The sequence below is a fragment of the Schistocerca americana genome, chromosome X (genome assembly GCF_021461395.2).
Source record: "Schistocerca americana isolate TAMUIC-IGC-003095 chromosome X, iqSchAmer2.1, whole genome shotgun sequence".
Classification (NCBI taxonomy): domain Eukaryota; kingdom Metazoa; phylum Arthropoda; class Insecta; order Orthoptera; family Acrididae; genus Schistocerca; species Schistocerca americana.
The window spans coordinates 625,566,028-625,586,417 of NC_060130.1; the positions used below are offsets into that span (position 1 = coordinate 625,566,028).

General features: G+C 36.3%; 1 protein-coding gene across 1 annotated transcript in view; it reads left to right on the forward strand.

Moving 5' to 3' along the window:
- LOC124555753 (hemicentin-1-like) overlaps nt 1–20,390 on the forward strand; it is an 817,128-nt gene that overhangs the window by 775,042 nt on the left and 21,696 nt on the right. The window contains exon 55 of the mRNA XM_047129776.1: nt 6,583–6,664. Within this exon, the coding sequence (XP_046985732.1) occupies nt 6,583–6,664 (82 nt within the window). The remainder of the gene's footprint in view (nt 1–6,582; nt 6,665–20,390) is intronic.

Genomic DNA, 20,390 nt, shown 5'->3' on the forward strand with positions numbered 1-20,390 from the left:
GTTGAATGTTTGTATTTCTTACTACTTTCTTTCTTTTTGATGTCACAATAGTGTATCCAGTATATAATGACCAAAAAGGGAATTATGTTCATTTTTCTTATGTTTGTTGAATGACTTAATGTGATACACTCGGTAGGATGACACAGTTGCCATGTGTAGTTTGATACACCAAATATTTGGCACTGATTCAGGACTGAGGCCAACATTTCTGATGACTGTAAATATATTTCTTGTGTTTGGCACCAGATAACATTGTGAGAGTCACATGATATTTCTTTGAAGCACGTCTCCAATGGTTACAGTAGTTCAGTTAGTAGCAAGTCACAGTTGATAATTTTCATTTGGTGGTGCCCAAATTTATTGAGGTTGCAAGCAGGATTCACACGTGCTCAGGAAAGCTCTTGCAGCAGGATTTGCAGTAGTCCTCATGATGTCCCCTGCCAGTTGCCATAGATATACCTTCTGCTCATGAAGCCATGCATTGCTGTGGCTGTAAGCTGAATTAAATCTCTGCAAGGCCCTGCACCACATCTGTTATTGAATATTCTTGTTTCTCCCATTTTAATATAGTGGCATCCAACACTGGGTTCCGGGCAGTGCTTAACTGAAACTGCACTCCCTGTTGATAAGACTCTGATGTAGAGATATGTTTTGCTTGCTTAACGTCTCAGAATGATGATTCTGGGGAGAAAACTTAAGTCTTTTCATAAAACATGTGACGCCCTGTGTTTAGATAATGCTCCACTACTGTCATTTTTGCCAGTTTGGCTCAGTTGTGCACAATGATTGTGTTCAAGATAATGGTCTTGCACAGTGCAATATTTCTGACTGTTATAAGTTTTCCCACATTGGTATGGAATCTTATTTACACCATGCATTCTAAAGCTAAGATCATCTTTGTTAGAACATAACAGATTCCTGAATTTTGGATCTCTTTTGTATTTCTTGAGCTCATTGCATTGGGTACACATCTATGTCTTTAGTTAGCTCCCTGCATTAAACTTACTCTTATCAGAATGAATAAAGTATCTGTATCTCAGAATAACACTGTTTTTATAGATGTCACAGTTCACCTGGTAGACTGTTAGTATTAGAGGTCACATGCACTCTGTTAAGAAAAGAGCAAAAGATGCTATCAAAATGTGCAAACTGATAACAGCTTTTGGGCTCTAAGGCTAAATTTGAAATCCAAAATCATTTACTGCTCCAATTCATTGCCATGTATAACACAAATATATTTTTATTGCTTTTAGATTCATTTTCAGGGCAATAATTTATTAAACATCCATCAAAAAGTATATTTGATTTAGGAAGATTTATCATTGTGGCACATTGAGGGAAAAAATACATTGAACAGGGGTTAGTTGTGTGTTCAGTCTCCTGAAAATCACATTTATTTTAGTATAATGATTGAAGACTTTTAAGTTATGATCTGCTTTGCCAAAAATTCATAACTCTGTTCTAATTTTGTTGACTACCTTTGCTGTGGTTCTATGACAGTTTCACCTCCAAGATTTGTTTCAAAGTTCAAGTATGAATTTCCTGTTCTGTTCCAACTTCATTTTCTGACTTCAATTCAGATTTCTTTGTCATTTGTTTCACTACCACATATCTGAAGCTCAGTATATGTCTTGCTTAAAGATGTAAAATAATATTTTTAAATAATGGGTAAGACAGCGCTGCAATAGCTGCATTATCACCTTAGGTGAAGAGTGAGAAATAAAGGTATTAAATTCATTTCACAACACTTTTTCAATGGGAAGCAGCTCTGTTAGCCTTAACAATCTTGGTACATCTTAGTAAGGTATTGTTTGGGATTAGAGTCTCTGTCAACTGACAGTCTTATCTTTGTGTAGGCAATGCAAAGTGCTTATGGGAGAAAGGGTGCAGGGGAGGGGGGGGGGGGGAGGGGCGAGGATGAGTGGGAGTGGAGGAATTACTGACAAGACCAACTGCAGAGTCAGTTGAGTGGGTGCAAGTTGGAATTGTAACTAATATGTGTTTTTTTTTCACTACATAAAGCATTACTAAAGTATTTATCAAACACAAATTGCACTGAGTCATGGCAACAAACACTGGTTATACATGAAAGAGTGCTGGTTAAGAAGTAAACATAGAAAATGTGGTACTGTATATTACTCAGTAGTTAAAGTAATGAATAATAAAGAACGTATAATGTGTGATTGCAAAGGGAATAATTGTTTCATTTCAAATAATTTACTCATGAATAATTTCTTTAATTATTCAAATCATGCCCAACTCTGGTTGTTACTATTGATTCTGTCTTCCCTTCTCATCCAACCGTAAAGTCAATGACCAATAAGAAGTCTGATAATATTTCAGTCATATGCTACTGAGAGTATTCCATCTTCAGTGACAACATGAGTGCAATCTCTACAATAATACAGCTATCACTAATTCAATTGTTCATGAGTGCACATGTAATAAGAATGAAAACTATACATGTTTAAATTAATTTTTCACTGATTGGTTAATCATGTATTTCAGGTACATGCTTCAGCACTCAGTGCAGACAGTACCAAAATGGCTTTTACTCTTGTGAGAATTTATTGTTGGTAGAGTACTCATATTTAAATTAGATTTGGAATCTGTTTAACTGTTGGTTTTATTTCTTTTTAGCATACTGGTTATTTGCATAAAAAGCTTCTTCACACATTTATTGCTGCCAATGCATGACGGCCCAGCAATATTTCCTCCTCCCAAACCTACTGTTGACATACCTGAATGCCATCATCTCAGCTGTCCCCACAGATACATCTGCAGTTATTTCACACCATGGAGTATGTTATTCATTTTAAAGAAATGTGTAAAATCTGTTATCCGCCCAATATTATACTCTGCAAACCATCTGACAGTGTGTGGTAGGGGATACTACTGGTGCCACTAACTGATTCCCCCTTCCCTGTTCCACTCGTGAATGGCATGTGAGAAGAATGAGTGAGGGGAAGACTCTGTATTAGCTTTAATTTCTCAAATGTTCTTGCCATGGTCATTTCATGAAATGTGTGGGAGGAAGTAATGTGTTATCTGACTCTCCCTGGAAAGTGCTCTCTCAAAATTTTAGCAGTAAACCACCTTGTGATTCACAATGCCACTCATGTAACATATGCTACTGGAGTTTGTTCTGCATTTCTGTACCCTCATGCATGACCTAAACCCTCACGCACCACCTAAATGATCTTGTGACAAATCATACCGCTCTTTGTTGGATCTTCTCTACCTCCACTATCAATCCTACCTGGTAAGAATCCCAGAAAAATGAATTGTATTCAAGAATCAGTCAAACAGGCAGCTTGTAAGCCAATTCCTTCATGGATGAGTTACATTTTCTTAAGATTCTTCTTATGAATCTCAGTCTGGCATCTGTCTTTCCTACTGTTTGGAAAGTGATACCATCTTCTGGTGTTACTACTTTCTTGTAGACAACTGCATCATCTATGAACAATGAAGTGCCAAAGAAACTGGTAAAGGCATGCTTATTCAAATATAGAGATATGTAAATGGGCAGAATATGGCGCTGCAGTCGACAATGCCTATATAAGACAAAAAGTGTCTGGCACAGTTGTTAGATCAGTTACTGCTGGCTACAATTGCAGGTTATCAAGATTTGAGTGAGTTTGAATGTGATGTTGTAGTCGGCACATGAGTGATGGTACACAGCATCTATGAGGTAGTGAGGAAGTGGGGATTTTCCTGTACAACCATTTCACAAGTGTACCATGAATATCAGGAATCCAGGAAAACATCAAATCTCCGACATCGCTGTGGGCAGGAAAAGATCCTGCAAGAACGGGACCAATGACAGCTGAAGAGAATCATTCAACATGACAGAAGTGCAACCCTTCCACAAACTGGTGCAGATTTCAATGCTGTGCCATCAACAATTGCCAGCATGTGAACCATTCAATGAAACATCATCAATATAGGATTTTGGAGCCAAAGGCCCTCTTGTGTACCCTTGATGACTCCACCATGACACAAAAAGCTTTACGTGGTGCCTGGGCCTATCAACACCAACATTGGACTGTTGATGACTAGAAACATGTTGTCTGGTTAGATGAGTCTCATTTCAAATTGTATGGAGTGGATGGACATGTATGGATATGGAGACAACCTCATGAATCCATGGAACCTGCATGTCAGCAGGGAATTGTTAAAGCTGGTTAATGCTCTGTAATGGTGTGGAGTGTGTGTGGTTGGAGTGATATGGGACCCCTAATATGTCTAGATATGACTCTGATGGGTGACAGGTTCGTAAGCATCTTGTCTGATCATCTGCATCCATTCATGTCCATTGTGCATTCTGACGGACATGGGAAATTCCATCAGGACAATGCGACACCCCGCACGTCCAGAATTGCTACAGAGTGGCTCCAGGAACACTCTTCTGAGTTTAAACACTTCCACTGGCCACCAAACTTCCCAGACATGAACCTTATTGAGCATATCTGGGATGCTTTGCAATGTGCTGTTCAGAAGAGATCTCCACCCTCTCATACTCTTATGGATTTATGAACAGCCCTGTAGGATTCATGGTGCCAATTCCCTCCAGCACTACGTCAGACATTAATGGAGTCCATACCATGTTGTATAGCAGCACTTCTGCATGCTCACGGGGTCCCTACATGATATTAGGTAGGTGTACAAGTTTCTTTGGCTCTTCGGTGTATGTTTTAAACAGTAATGGTCCTATCACACTTCCTTGAGGTACTATTGACCTGCGCATTTTTCTGATCACAAGGAAGGCTCCATTGCACCAACAGCCTGGTGTAGATTGCCACTAGAAGAGAAGCAGCTCCTTTGGCATTCTCCATATAGAATCATAGAGCTATTCTTCTTGCAATAGATCATGTTGCTCTATCACATAATAAGGACAGTTTCACTTTACAAGGTTTGGACAAAAATATAAAATACCATGAGAAATGCATGCTTGAACATAAATGCAGACACTAGCAAAGCCTTCAGCTTGTGCTGTTGTATTTCACCATGATCAGCACCTGTGCTATATCCTCAATATGTTGCAAAGTGTTAGTCATGCTCAGAAGAGTATTCTTGTAGTTTTGAGTGCATTAAGTTCAAGCTAAGCAAATTTGGGTGTGGGCAAACTGTTGGTGCTTGTATGGTGAATCTTCCTGTAACTAAGGAAGCTGAACTGTTTAGTATTTCAAGAGTCACTGTATTGAAGATTTATGCCACATACAGGGAAAGTGGAAAAACATCACTCACTAAGTCACAATGAGGATGAAAAGGTGTTTTGAGTGATCATGACTGATGGTCATTGAAGGGGATTGTGACCAAAAATAATTGGGCAACAGCTGCAAAAGTCATTTCAGAACTGAATATCACACTTACGAATCCTTTCAGCACTGAACCAATACAAAGGTTGTTCCAGAAGCAGGGAATTGCAGGGCAAGCTGGAATTTCTGAATTACTCACCAGTGATACACATCCTCATAGTAGGAAAACATGGTGCTGAAGCCACAAAACATGGATTGTGAGCAGTGAAAGTATGTCATTTGCTTGGATGAGTCTTGTTTAACATTTTCCAACTTCTGACTGTTTTTACATCCCAAGAGTGAAACATGGTGGGGGTTCAATGAATATTTGGGCAGCCATGCCATGGTGTCTAATGGACTCCATGGATGCTTTGCAAGGTTACAGTAATGTCTAGGATTATATGACCATTTTGGATGATCAGGTCCCTCCCATGGCACAATGTTTGTTTCCAAACGGTGATGCAGTGTTCCAGAGTGATACAGCCCTTGTTTGCACAGCTTGCATCATCCAGGACTGCTTTCGTGAGCACAGGAGTGAATATTTGCATCTTCCCTAGCCACCACATTCACCAGATCTTAATATTATTAAGCCTTTGTAGTCCACATTGGACAGAAGGGTACATGTACACTGCCCACCTCCATCATCATTACTTGAAATTGTCACTATTTTGCAGTAAGAACTGTATAAGGTTCCCTTGAAAACCATACAGGACCTGTATTTATCCATTCTGAGATGAATGAAGGTATTTTGTATGCCATTGGCTTTCGTACACTGTATTAGGCACTGTAATGTCTTGTGTTTGTGGTGTTTCCATATTTTTGTCCTCCCCTTGTAGTTATTTGATGAGCTCTGTCTCTGCCCTACAAAGCTATCTTAGTCTTCCTGTTCTGCTGCTGTGCTGTGTATTTTCTCATTCTTGCAATAGTTTGCTGTTAGTGGACTACATGTATTTAAAAGAGATTTACAATTTGTTAAAGTGTTAGTTGCATTTCATTTTAGCTCACTATTTATTTGCACAAGAAGACTTTTCCATACATATTTATAACTGTTTGTGCATGAGATCCAAGTGATACCACCTTCTTTCAAACTCATTGTTGATATATGTAAACATCAGTATCTGAACAAGCCCCACAGGGAAATCTGAAGTTTTTTTCAAATCAGGAAGTGTGTTATTGATTTAAAAATTGTCTTAAACCTATCTTCTACCCAATGTAAAAATCATACTGTTTATTTTCAATCATCTTTATGTGGCAAATGACCTGATCATGTGCATCTCTGTTTCAGGAAAACCATTTCGGGTGAGATTTGAAAATGGTCAAGGAATTTTGTATTCCCTAAAGAATCTAGGACCTGGAAGAATATATAGGTAAGTGAAAATACATTTTTCTTGATTTGATTGCATATTTAATATTATTTTTATGAAATTCAAATGAAGCTGTTTAAAAGAAAATAATTATCATGTTCTTGTAAAAATAAAGAAAAAGCAGCCTCATTAAGTATTAGATTGTACTCCCAAAAGAAAAATTTTACAGTATTAAGACTGGTTGTAAATTATAAGTAAGCAATTGTGGTCTTGTTTTTCTTGAAATTCATCCATCGGATCAAATATTCCATCATTTTACAGATATGCATCCAGGATACTAATTCTGGTCCTGATATTTCAGCTGACAACCTTTGAGCTAACCTCAAGTTAAGTTGCTTGCATAATTTTTAATCGTTTTACACAATATTGTGGAGTAAATGCACACACATCAGAGATAACACTGTTGGTAAAAAGAGTGTCAATCATAGATAAAACTTTGTTCTTCTAGAAGTAAAACAAAGGAAGTGCAGAGTCAGCAAATCCATAGTGCTTACAAAGTATGCAGCTGATTATTTTGGATGACATATGCTGAAATCCCAGGCAGTGAAGACTTAGAACAATATTTCCTTTAAATTAGAATAGAATAGAAACTTTATTGTCACATAACATGTCTTATACCATCAGGTGATTGGGACATAGGTGTCTCATCAGTTTAAAGCTACTTCTGATTGTAAGTATACAGAATAATTACAGGTATTTTGCAATTTTAACTACCACAAAATTATTTAAAATAATCATGTTGAAAATAAAGTAAACTTAATAATAAATATTTACTTAAAGTACCTTTTTAGAATGATGGAATAAAATGTAACATCAGGCACAATTATTTGTGACAATCAGTCATAAATTCTTCTACACTGTAATAACATTTACTTGCTACATATTTTTTAAATGATGTCCAAATTCTTATGGTTCATAATTTTTAAATTTTTCACAGACTTCATTTCCCAGCCTCATACCCATATAGTAAGGTGTCTTCTCCAGTAGTTTTAGCCTATGAGTTGGTAACTTATACTGATATTTGTTTCTTGTTCCATAATCACGCTTAAACAAGTTATCCTCAAAAAGTTGTGGGTTTTGTTTATAAAACTTAATTGGCTCATTGGTTCCTGCACCTGCCATTGCTCTAATGATTTTTTTCTGTAGCCTAAAGACTCTCTGTAAGTTTGTTTTCTCTGATCCCCAAAATGTTCTACCATATCTAATCACAGATACAAAATATGCATGATATACAATTTTTTTGACCGATGTTTCTATTATACTGCTTATAACATTCATTGCAAATATTAGACTATTTAGACAGTGACACATGGCATCTACATGTTCTGTCCATGATAAATTCTTGTTCAGCATTACAACTAGAAAGTTGGTACAGTTTGTGGTGACAAGGTGATTGTCCTCATATGGTATTTCCAGTATATCCTGTAAAGTGAATGATTTGTGTGTTTGATAGATTTAATTTCAGACCATTATTTCTCACCCAGGCCTCAATTTCAGCCAGAGACTGCTGAAGATGACTAATTAAATTTTCACTTTTCTTGCAACAGACTATTGTTGCAGAGTCATCTGCATAAAGAATAGTGTCTGAATTTATGTTTGTCGCAGGTCATTTATATAATACAAGAACAATATTGGCCCAAGTACAGATCCTTTTTCTGTCTTTTTCCAACTTGAAAAGAATCTCTTACTAGTTTCTTCTATTACTATTCTTTGTTTCCTGTTCAATAGGTAAGATGACATCCATCTCAGTGGATTTTCACTAAAACCGTATGCTTGCAGCTTGCGAAGTAGTAGTTTGTGATATACTGTATCACAGGCTTCACTTAGGTCACAAAAGATGCCTGATACATTAATATTTTTATTTAGACTACTACTATTTTTTGTAATAAGTTCATCAATGACTTGCACAGTGCAGTGTCCTCTTTGGAAACCATGTTGATTGTTCTGGATAATATTGTGCAGATTATTATAGTTAACTATCTGGTTACATGCAGCTCTTTCAAATATTGATAACAATGAGACTTGTCAATAATTACTCGTTTCATCGTGTCTGCCTTTTTTTTTTTTTTTTGTAAATGAGCCATATCTTCTATATACCAGGAAAACATGCTTCCTCAAAAGATTGATTCATTATAAGGGACAGAGGATGTGCAATACTATCGGTGACCACCTTTATTATTTTGTAGGAATTTCATCCCAACCTACTCGAACAGTCTCACTTTCAACCACCAGTTCCAGTTTCCATTGTCTGCCTTTCTTGATACCTATTTTATTCTTTACAATGGCCCATATTGCTTTAGACTTATTTTTAGCATTTGAAATGTAATTATTATTCACCAATTTTTTGGGTTGTCTGACAACTGTATCAAAGATTTTCATATATTGCCTTACATAATTTCAGAATTCTGGGTCTCATTTGACTTTCGTCTCCATATGAAGTTCTCTTTTTCTCATGCTTGAAATCTGAATACCCCTTGTTATCCATGAACCCTTCTTAGGTGTGTCAATTTCTATGGTTATAAAAGGAAAGCATTCATTGAACGCCATCAAGAGGGCCTCCAGAAAGTTATTGAAATTTTCATTTACTGGGGACTTAGCAGTAAATGTCCATGAGATGAGGCTGATTTTATTGATGAACATTTCTATATTTTCTTGTCTAAAATTTATGATTTTCTTATTTGTGTGCTTTGGGCTAACACAGGGTAGTGGCATTAATAGAGCCCTGTGGTCTGAGATCCCTAAGCTTACTACACATTCTTCTGTTGCTCTGTAGTTTAAGCTTCTAGCAATGTTATCTATGCAAGATGGCAACGAAGCAGTTACCCTTGTTATTTCTGTAAAATTTAGAATAAAATCATGTGTGGACATCAGCTTCTTCATCTTAAAGGCAAATTTGTCATTTCCTCTCACATCTATATTAAAATCATCACAAACAACAATTTTTTACATAACTTTTCAGTTTTGAGTTGGTGGAGTAAATTTTCAAGTTTGACTGGAAAACTGCAGGAGATAGAGTAACCAGGGGTATGATATATGCTGAATATCAGCATTTTATAGTCTGTAAGTTCTATGCAGCAACTCTCAAATGTGTGTTTTTCATTTAAATTATTGAAATTTTGCTTAATTTGGTATTTTAGTAATAAATGAGTCAGAATACATGAACCACTATACCCATTGTCTCTACAGAAGCTAGCAGCTACTGTAAGTTTGTTCAATAAATTTATATTTTCACTCTAAGCCAATGTTCACTTATGCAAATAACCTTTACAGACCATTTTGTTCTCCTTAGAAATATTTCTAACTCATGAAGCTTACTGACCATATTACTTGATAAACCTCAAATATTGAAATACATAATAAGATTATTATTTGCTATTCTAGATGTGATGTCATCAAAATTGTCTACTCTATAATGGCCAGACACAACTTTTTTTGGATTACTTATTATAATGTTTTTTCCTCCCAGTTTCTACTAAAAAGTCCTTAAGGTGGCATGATGGTGAAGTTTTTCTCTTGTTATGAGCGGCTGCTATTGAGTCTTCTGCTGTTGTTTCTTGTGTTGTTGTTTGAGAGCAGTGATGTGAAATGTGGGGTTTCCATGATTTGCCGAGCTGGAAGACTTCATCTTGGTTGAGCAGGTTGTCTGCTAATAGTATTTCAACAGCTTTCTTGAGCACATAATCCCAGTAGGATGAGGCTGTGGCCAGTATCTTAACTTTCCTCTTATGCACAGAATGGCCAGTGGAAGTACAGTGTTGAGACATTGCAGACTTATTGGTCTTTAAAAGGCAAATGTATCACCACCATTCAATGCAAAGTTCTTGTACAGTACATACTGTTTGATCTATGTACTTTTTTCCACATTCACAAGTAATATCTCTTCAAAAATGCAAGAATAATGAAGAAGCATGAAGTGAGTGTGATCTTCCTTCCACGGTGCAAGATGGCAGCTCTTCTGGGCTCTGTAAAGAATGATCTGTGTTACAAAAGGTGGGTATAAATGAACTTCCTTGTGAGTGTTGCAAAGGTACTTAGAACAAACAATATGCAAGGCTCTAAAAGCTGCATTGAACAACAGGGCCATACCAACCTTCTACAGTCCAATAAATCTGTAGTAGCTGAACAATGTATTTCCACTGCCCATTCCATGGATTATGGGAAAGTTAAGATCCTGGCAATAGCCTCATCCTACTGGGATAGCTTGAAAAATCACAGACACCCCTCAATTTAAGTCTTCACTCTCAAAGGAAATGTTGTTCTAAGTATTCACTGCCTGGCAATCCAAAATATCCTATTCATAATAATGAACCACATACTCCTACATCTACATCTACACAGATACTCCACAACCCACTATATGGTGCATGGCGGATGGTAGCCTGTACCATTAGATGTTATTTCCTTTCCTATTCAACTCTCAATCATAATGAGGGAAAAATGACTGTCTGTATGCCTCCATATGAGCCCTAATTTTGCATATCTTATCTTCAAGGTTCTTACACACAACATATGTTGGCGGCAGTAGAATCGTTCGGCAGTCAGCTTCGAATGTTGATTCTCTGAATTTTCTCAATAGTGTTTATCGAAAATAACATCACCTTCCCTCCAGGAATTCCATTTGAATTCTCAAAGCATCTCCATAACTCTTATATTTTGTTCGAACCTACTGGTAACAAATCTAACAGCACACCTCTGAATTGCTATGATGTCCTCCTTCAATCCGACTTGGTACAGATTCCAAACACTTGAGCAGTACTCAAGAATAGGTTGCACTAGCACCCTATATGTGGTCTCCTTTACAGGTGAACCACTTCCTAAAATTCTCCCAATAAACTAAAGTCGACCAATTGCCTTATCTACCACAACTCTCACATGCTTGTTGCATCTCATATCGCTTTGCAGCATTATTCCCAGGTATTTTAATGGCCTGACTGTGTCAAGCGGGATATTAGTAATACTATATCTGAACATTAAAAGTTTGATCTTCCTACTCATTTGCATTAACTTACATTTTTCCACTTTCGTGGCTAACTGCCATTTATCACACCAACTGGAAATTTTGTCTAAGTTGTCTTGTATCTTTCTACAGACACTCAACTTCAACACCTCACTGTACTTCATGGCATCATCAGCAAACAACCACAGGTTACTGCCCACCTGTCAGAGAAATCATTTATGTATATAGAGAACAACAGCAGTCCTATCACACTTCCCTGGGGCACTCCTGACGATACCCTTGTCTCTGATGAACACTCACCTTCGAGGACAACATACTGGGTTCTATTATTTAAGAAGTCTTCAAGTCACTCACAGATCTATGAACTTATTCCGTATGCTTGTACCTTCATTAACAACTGACAATGGGGCACCATGTCAAATGCTTTCCAGAAATCTAGAAATATGGAATCTGCATGTTGCCCTTCATCCGTAGCTCTCAGTATATCATGTGAGGAAAAGGCAAGCTGAGTTTCACAAGAGTGATGCTTTCTAAAACCATCTGATTCATTCATATAATCTTCTCAGTCTCAAGAAAGTTTATTATGTTTGAAATGAGAATATGATTCAAGCACTTCATAGGCATTGTGAATTTTCTGACTCTGCACTTGCTTTGTTTTACTCTTAAAAGCATGAAGTTTTACCTATAATTGATGCTCTTGTTTAACGGTGCATCTCTGATATGTGCACATATAGTCCACAGCATTGTGTAAAGTGATTAAGAATCTTGCAAGCAAGTCATCTTGAGAATGGCTCAAAGGACGCCAGCTGAAATATTTGATCAAGAATTAATAATATCCTAGATGTACATCCAAAAAAATGTTGGAATAGATGTGGCAGTAATTCTTACACTAGAACAGTTCTTTAAAGTCAAGGACTGATGTATCATAGAACATTAGAGTCACAACGAGAAATGTGTGTTAAAACAAGTACAAGCAATGGAGTGAGGAAAGATAGCAAATCACAGTATGGATGAAGTATTGAGCATAAGTTAAGTACAGTAACACCAGTGTTTAGTTGATTGTGGGGAATAGTTGTTTTGAAATGGAAGGGGTGAACATGAAAGAGGGGAATGGAAGATACAGCAGGGAAGCGGTATAAAAATGAGTGTGGAGAAACAGCTACCTATACAGAAGGCAGAGGTCATTGCTCAGAAATGCAGGTGGATTGGTGGGCAAGCACAGAATAATAAAGAGGCCAGATTACCTTTCACTCTATTGCTAATTTCTCTTTCCAATACTATTCCTACTCCTCCTATATTGCTGATAAATATGAATAATCCTATTATCTCGAATCCAGTACTCTCTCAAATTGACATCACACCTTGCTCATACTTAAAATATTTTTTTCTATATCTTTCCTGTTTCTGCCATTAGATTTTCTGCATTCCGACACTGCCTTAGCATTCTAACATTCACTCCATCCAACTTAATTAGTTCCCTCTTTCCACCTGGTAATCCTCCCAAGAAATGCCCACTCGAGGATCTGAAGGGGGGACTAATATGCCTCCAGTATATTTTACTCAGGAGAAGGCAACCAGAGAACTGTATATATTGCAGAAATGTAATATCGTGTTTTCCATTGCCTTTGACATCAAAGTACTGTATTAGATCATGCTTGTATGTGCCAGCACAGTTGACATATTGCTTGATGATCTCTGCCAGTTATATCTACTGATGGAAATTCTGCATTCATTCAGGAGATGTTACTGACATGATCTAATTCCCACATTAACAACATATTAGAATAGAGACTAGACTGGAGAATGTACAAATCAAGTGCTGGAAGAAATTAAGGTCCATAATTTTGCAAACCACAAGTCAATATGTATTGCTACATTCATTCAAAAACATAAGCTATTATATGGAACTATTTCCGAGATAATAATTGAAATAATCAGTAACAGTAATCATTCTTATACAATGAAAACTATTATTATGAGTTCATATCTTTGCCAAATGAAAACTTGAACAATGTTAAAGTCTGTGAAATGTCTGGATTATGTATTTTTTATTTATTTATTGCTTCTTTTTTCATTATGTTCTTTTATACAGGATATACACTGAAGTAGGACATTTTATACAATGTCAGTGGTCTCCGAAAGTAAAGGAAACAAGAGTTATAAATTAAATACCTCTACTGGGCTTCAAAGTAACCACCATTAGCTATATTACACATCTGACATCAGTTGTAAAGCTATTGGACACTGTGAGCATATGCTTCCCGTGCAGTTGCTTCAAGCACCATGGTGTCATATTGTTGGATATCTGCATCATTACTGGAGAAGAGACCTGGCGCTATCAATATGACCTGGAGAATAAATGACAGTCAGTGGCATGGTGTTCATCATCTTCCCCACCTCTCATAGGTAGAATTTTGTGATGGCTCAAGCTCTTGCTGTCAAAAAGAACATATCATCTTAACCTTCGATTTTATCAGCTGATTTTTTCTGGGCTATGCGGGGGATAATGAACACTGTCCCATTGACTGTTGCTTGCTCTCTGGGTCATAGGTCTCATAGCCTGTAGTGATATGGACATACAACAATGCTGGAGATATCCAACAATGTGTGACCAAGGTGCATCGAGCTATTCCAACAGCATTAAAACCGACATCAGAAGTGTGTTGCAGGCCAGTAAAGACATTTTGTTTGAAACTCGTGTTTCTTCACTTTCTGAAACCATTCACTCAACTTGTCAGATGCAGCATGTATATCATAATAACAGTTACCATTGAAATAAGCTGAATAACAGGTATAATGCAAATAGCATTTACGGTCAAACTAATTCACATCTATAATTCAGAGAATCATAAATACAATTGACATGACACTTACAATAAAAGAATAAGAATTTCATATTTCAAGAGACTACCCACCTAAGAGCCGCTTCTGCGATGGGAAGGTTCGCGGGCCCAGTGCCAAATTTGTCCGGTGGATTAATAACAGGGGTTGGTGTGCTGGACACCCTGAATGTGGTTTTAGGCAGTTTCCCACATCCACTGGGTGGATACTGGGCTGGTACCCAAATTCCTTCTAAGTTACATGGTTCACAAACATTTAGAAAACTTTTGCTCACTTTCACATACATAACACTACACACAGACAGTTGGGATACAGATATTCAGTCTCACGGGGGAACAGAGTGGTGACAGGAAAGGCATCCAGCCACCACTTAAATCAACCATGCCAAATCAGTAAAGGTACGCTGGCCCTGCACAGTTGTGGGAAAATGCACAAGAAAAAGAAGACATTTCAAGAAACTCATTTAACGAGTAAAAACAGTGTTCTACCTAGTAGGCCTTTACCTGTATTTCAAACTTTTTAGTGTCTTTTAACAATTTTATGCAACTAGGTAATACAGTGTATAATTTGATGTGTGCAGGGTACCTGTAATAGTTTGCTCCAGTTTCATACGTATCTATGTCATCCTTTTGTCTTGTGTTGAAATTATGTACAGTGTAATTCTTGTAAATTTGTGAAATTTGGACGTACATGTTTCTTTTCACATGAATCACATTTTCCAAAATGTATGTACAAGGAAGAAGAAAAACACTTCTTTTAGCAATAATCTGCATCATTTTCTTTGGTCTACATCTTACATTACTCTTATTATTTTCTTTTGTAACCTGACACCACAATTACCCCAAAACAATACACAGTATCTAAGTATGAAGTGGACATATGCAAAATGTGTGTGTCAGTTCTTGTGCAGTTCTTTCTTTCTTTCTTCTCTCTCTCTCTCTTTCATTTTTAATCCTCTTCTTCATCTGTCTCTCTCTCCTTTCTATCTTTCTTTCTTTTTTTACATATATATAATCTTGTCACACAACAGGCTGTATGGGTATTTAATTGTTAGTGTATTTCTTCTACATCTGTGTTCCACTGAATATCCTGCCATATCCAAAGGCCCAAAATTTCACACAGTCTGTCTTTATGGTTGTTTAACCAAACAGTTCAATGTGAGGAGACAAAGGAGTTCTGTTCAAGACTGTGTGTATGTGCATAGAAACAGTGGCAATACAAATTATCTGAGATGTTATGTGAGGCTTCTTGGATGTGTTTCATGGGTGTTACCTCAGTGCTGCTTTCAACCAACATAGTAGCATCATCTGCAAACTGAAATATCTTTTCTGTATTATCTATTAAGACTAAGTTATTTGCATAGACCAGAAACAGAATAGGATCTAGAACAGATCCTGTGGAACACAATTTTTCACCCCTGTTAAATATGACTTATATTTAACAATTCAGACATTTCTCACCTGCTCTGTTTCCACAAACTGTTTCCTTTCTGCAAGCTGTGAAATCAACCCACTTACTTGCTATTCTCCTGATAGATATTTTTTTCTAATTTAAAAACCAGCTTTTATGACTGATTGTATCAAACTCTTTTGAAAAAACTATAAATAATGCTGTAATATTTACCTTTGTTATCCATTGCTTGATGCGCATCATGTATAAATGAGAAGACTGCTGCTCATGTTGAGCAAGCTGTTCGAAAACCCTGTTGGGACTCTGACAGTATGTTACTGTGATCTAAGATGCTTTTACCTTTTATGGAAAAAATTTTCTCTTACCTCTGCTAATGCTGAAGATAATGCTATAGGCCTATAATTTGACATGTAATGCTTATTCCCTTTTTTATGCAGTAGCTTAACTTTGCTTATTTTGAGACTTGGGAAAGTTTATGAAGAAAAAGACAAATTGATCAGATAACACAGAGCTTCAGAAATCAGCCCTCCACATTTTTTATAATGAAGTATGGTATGTTATCTGTTCTTCACAAGTGCTTGGTTTTTAAGTTTTCAATGCCTTGCTGTAAATGCTTCTCATTTGTTGGGTATAAAGATATTGTTTTACATGATGATTTTATGTTTTGTTCAGTGTACATTAGATGCTTGTGAAATATACTTTGCTGTACAGAGTCTTCTGCTATATTTGTGATGTACTGATCAAAAGCATCAGCTATTTCCACAGGATTGTTAGTAACTCCAAATTCATTTTTGTAATGTCATGTTATTTAGGTCATCTTTCTTGTCTATTTCTCATTTTACCACTTCACATATTGTTTTTTCCCTGTTAGAAGCAGATCTTATGCACATATCAGTCTCTAGTCTCTTATCTTCTTTCATTACTTTCCTCAGGATCCATTTGTAAGCTTTACTATATCTGTTAAAGTCAGTTGCAGTCCTCCATTTCTTTGCTGCATTGCATGGGTATCATTTCCTGGTACAAGATTTTAATATACCAGTAGTGATCTGCCAGTTATGAATGCTTGAACTTTTTTTTTAATTTTTGAGGGGGAAACAAGATTAAAGTAGTTCTTCACTATATCTATGAAAAGGTGAAATTTGGCTTATACACAACCCACCCAACTTATTGTCTCCCAAGGTTCTTCCTGTAAGTAGCTTCTGAACAATTGTATTCTGTGGTTGCTTAAGGTCCTACCTTCAAGTTGCTGTGTCCCATTTGGCACATAGGCATTGGAAATAATGACAAATATTTATCCTGAAATCATAAAGAATGTTGTTATATTCAAAGTTGCACTAATAAAATTTGGTGTGATGGAGAGTGTGATGTCTTACACAAACGTGAGGAGAAAATTTCATTGAACTGTACTATACAAGCGATTGTCGAAATTGCAGTAAGACATTATTTACATTTCAGTCCTGTGTAAATAAGGTTTTCAAAGACCAACCAGAGAAGAAAACTTGCTTGTAAATATTCCATTAAAGCTTGTGTTAAAAAGTTAACTGTGTCAATAGAAACTTGTTTGTAAAACATGCAAAATAAGTTGTTGTCAATACAGAAAAATGATTAACAAAGGTGTATTCATGTACCAACTCAAGACTTTCCTTTGGTAAGGACTCAACTATCTGAACAAGGTAACTGAAAGTCATTGCCTGATTCCTATTTGGTGCCATTTGATTACATTATGTACAGTGTGTGTACTGTAATTTAGGACAAGTAAACTTAACCTAATATCTTGAAATATTTAGCCTATATATTCTTACAATATCAGACATTAGACTGGCAGTAATGCTAGTGATGTTGTGTACATATTTCTCTTGATTAATATTTAGGGGCTAAAGATATTTACATACTACATGCTACAACATATTCGCGTGATTACAGTACATACATATAAGTAATAACAGCATTCCTCATTCTTTACACATGTACTCCTCTACACTATAAACAATGTTGATTCACTGAAAGAGTGTAATAGGAAGAATGACCTGGAAGTCTTGCTCGGTTCTTTCAATTGGACATCTGTCATTGATTTTCCTACTCAGGTAGTAAAGGACAGCAGCACATTGATAAATAACACTTTTATAGACCAAGATAAGTTTAAAAACATAAATTCTTGTCCTGTTGAGAATGGCCTCTCTGATCATGCTGCTCAGCTAGTTACAGTATAGGTCATAGCTCCATTCAGTAATTCAAAACTACCCATCAAAGTTGTGCATTCAATTAATGACTCAAAAATTAGAAATTTCAGAGAAAATCTTCACCAGTTAGACTGGGATGAGGTGTACAAGGAACCTGATGCTAATTTAAAATATAACTTATCTCATGATACACTTGTAAGAGAATTTGAAAACTGTTTCCCCAAGAAAGTAGTTAAATCTAATTATAAAGAACCATGCAAAAAATCTTGGCTTACTAAAGGAATAAAAAAATCTTGTAACCACAAAAGGGAACTGTATCTAACAACAAGAAAGGGTAATGACCCAAAAACAGCCAAATATTATAAAAACTACTGTGCTACATTAAGAAAGGTTATTAAAAAGTCCAGAAGCATGTGCATCATGTCTGAGATTAATACTTCTGATAACAAAATCAAAACAATTTGGAATATTATTAGAAGGGAGACAGGGCAAACAAGAGTACAGGATGATGGCCTTACCATCAAAGTGAATGGAAACTTGACAAACAACAAGCTGGAAGTCGAAAACATTTTGAATAATCATTTTTTAAATGTTGTAGAGAAAATAGGATCTAAATGTTCATTAGAAGAAGCAAGGCAGTTAATGGAAGAGGCCTTACCCACACAATTTGATACAATTGAAATTCCACCCACTTCTCCTTCTCAGATTAGGAAGATAATAAAGTATCTCAAGAATAAAAGCTCACATGGAATTGATGGCATTTCCAGCAGGATAATAACAGCTTGTTCCCAAGAGATAAGTGGGACTCTTAGCCACATATGTAATAGCTCTCTGAAGCAGGGTAGTTTCCCAGATAGACTGAAGTATGCCATTGGTAAACCACTGCATAAAAAAGGGGATACGTCCGATGTCAACAACTACTGCCCAATCTCTCTTCTGACTGCTGTATCCAAAATTTTAAAAAAAGTAATGTATTGTAGAGTGGCTTCACACCTTTGTAAAAATAAACTTTTGACAATAAACAGTTCACATAATATGGAAAAAAAAAAAAAAAAAAAAAACTGGTGATTTCTCAAACTGGGGAACAATTGAGAATGGGATGCCACAAGGTTCGATGTTGTGTCTTCTATTGTTCTTAATATATATTAATGACTTGTCATTCTATTCACAGAGATGCAAAGCTGGTACTTTTTGCAAATGATACAAGTACAGCTATCACACCCAACAGACAAGAATTAACTGATGAAATTGTAAACAATGTTTTTCAGAAAATCATTAAGTGGTTCTCTGCTAATGGGCTCTCATTAAACTTTGACAAAACACAGTATATACAGTTCCACATAGTAAATGGAATGACACCATTAATAAATAGACTTTGATCAGAAATTGGTAGCTAAGGTAGACTATTCAGTTCAAGGTGTATGCATTGATGAGGGGTTGAACTGGAAAAAACGCACGAAGATCTGCTGAAACGTTTGAGTTCAGCTACTTATGCTATTGCAAATTTTGGTGATATACGTCTCAGTAAATTAGTTTACCACGCCTATTTTCATTCTTCGTATGGCATCATATTCTGGGGTAACTCATCATTGAGTAAAAGAGTGTTCATTGCACAAAAGCGTGTAATCAGAATAATTGCTGGAGCTCATCCAAGATCATCCTGCAGACACTTATTTAAAGAGCTAGGGATCTTTGCTGTAGCGTCACAAAATATATATATATATATATATATATATATATATATATATATATATATATATATATATATATATTCACTTATGAAATTTGTTACTAACAGTCTGAATGAATTCAAAAGTAGTAGCAGTGTTATGGGTACAACACTAGGAGAAAGGATGATCTTCACTACCCAAGGTTAAACCTAACTTTGGCTCAGAAGGTGGTAAATTATGCTGCCACAAAAGTCTTTGGTCACTTACCTAATAGCATCAAAAGTCTGACAGATAGCCATATAGCATTTAAAAGGAAATTAAAAGAATTTCAGAATGGGAACTCCTTATACTCATTAGATGAATTTTTGGATATAGTAAGTGGGGTAATTGTCCCCCCTCCCCTCCCCCCCTCCCCCCCCCCTCCCCCCCAAAAAAAAAATTAAAAAAAATTAAGTGTCATTTAATATTTTGTGTAATGTAATATCTTGTGTAGACACCTTTTGTTATCATATTGCTGTCAATACATGTTTCATCCAGATTAACTATTTCACTCTCTGCTACCCTAACATATATCATTTCTACAATGAAATGTGACTGTAAATCTCTTGCTCATAAATTAAGGATAATGCTGATACATGGTAAAACAATGCTCTGGTGGGCAGTTCGCAGGT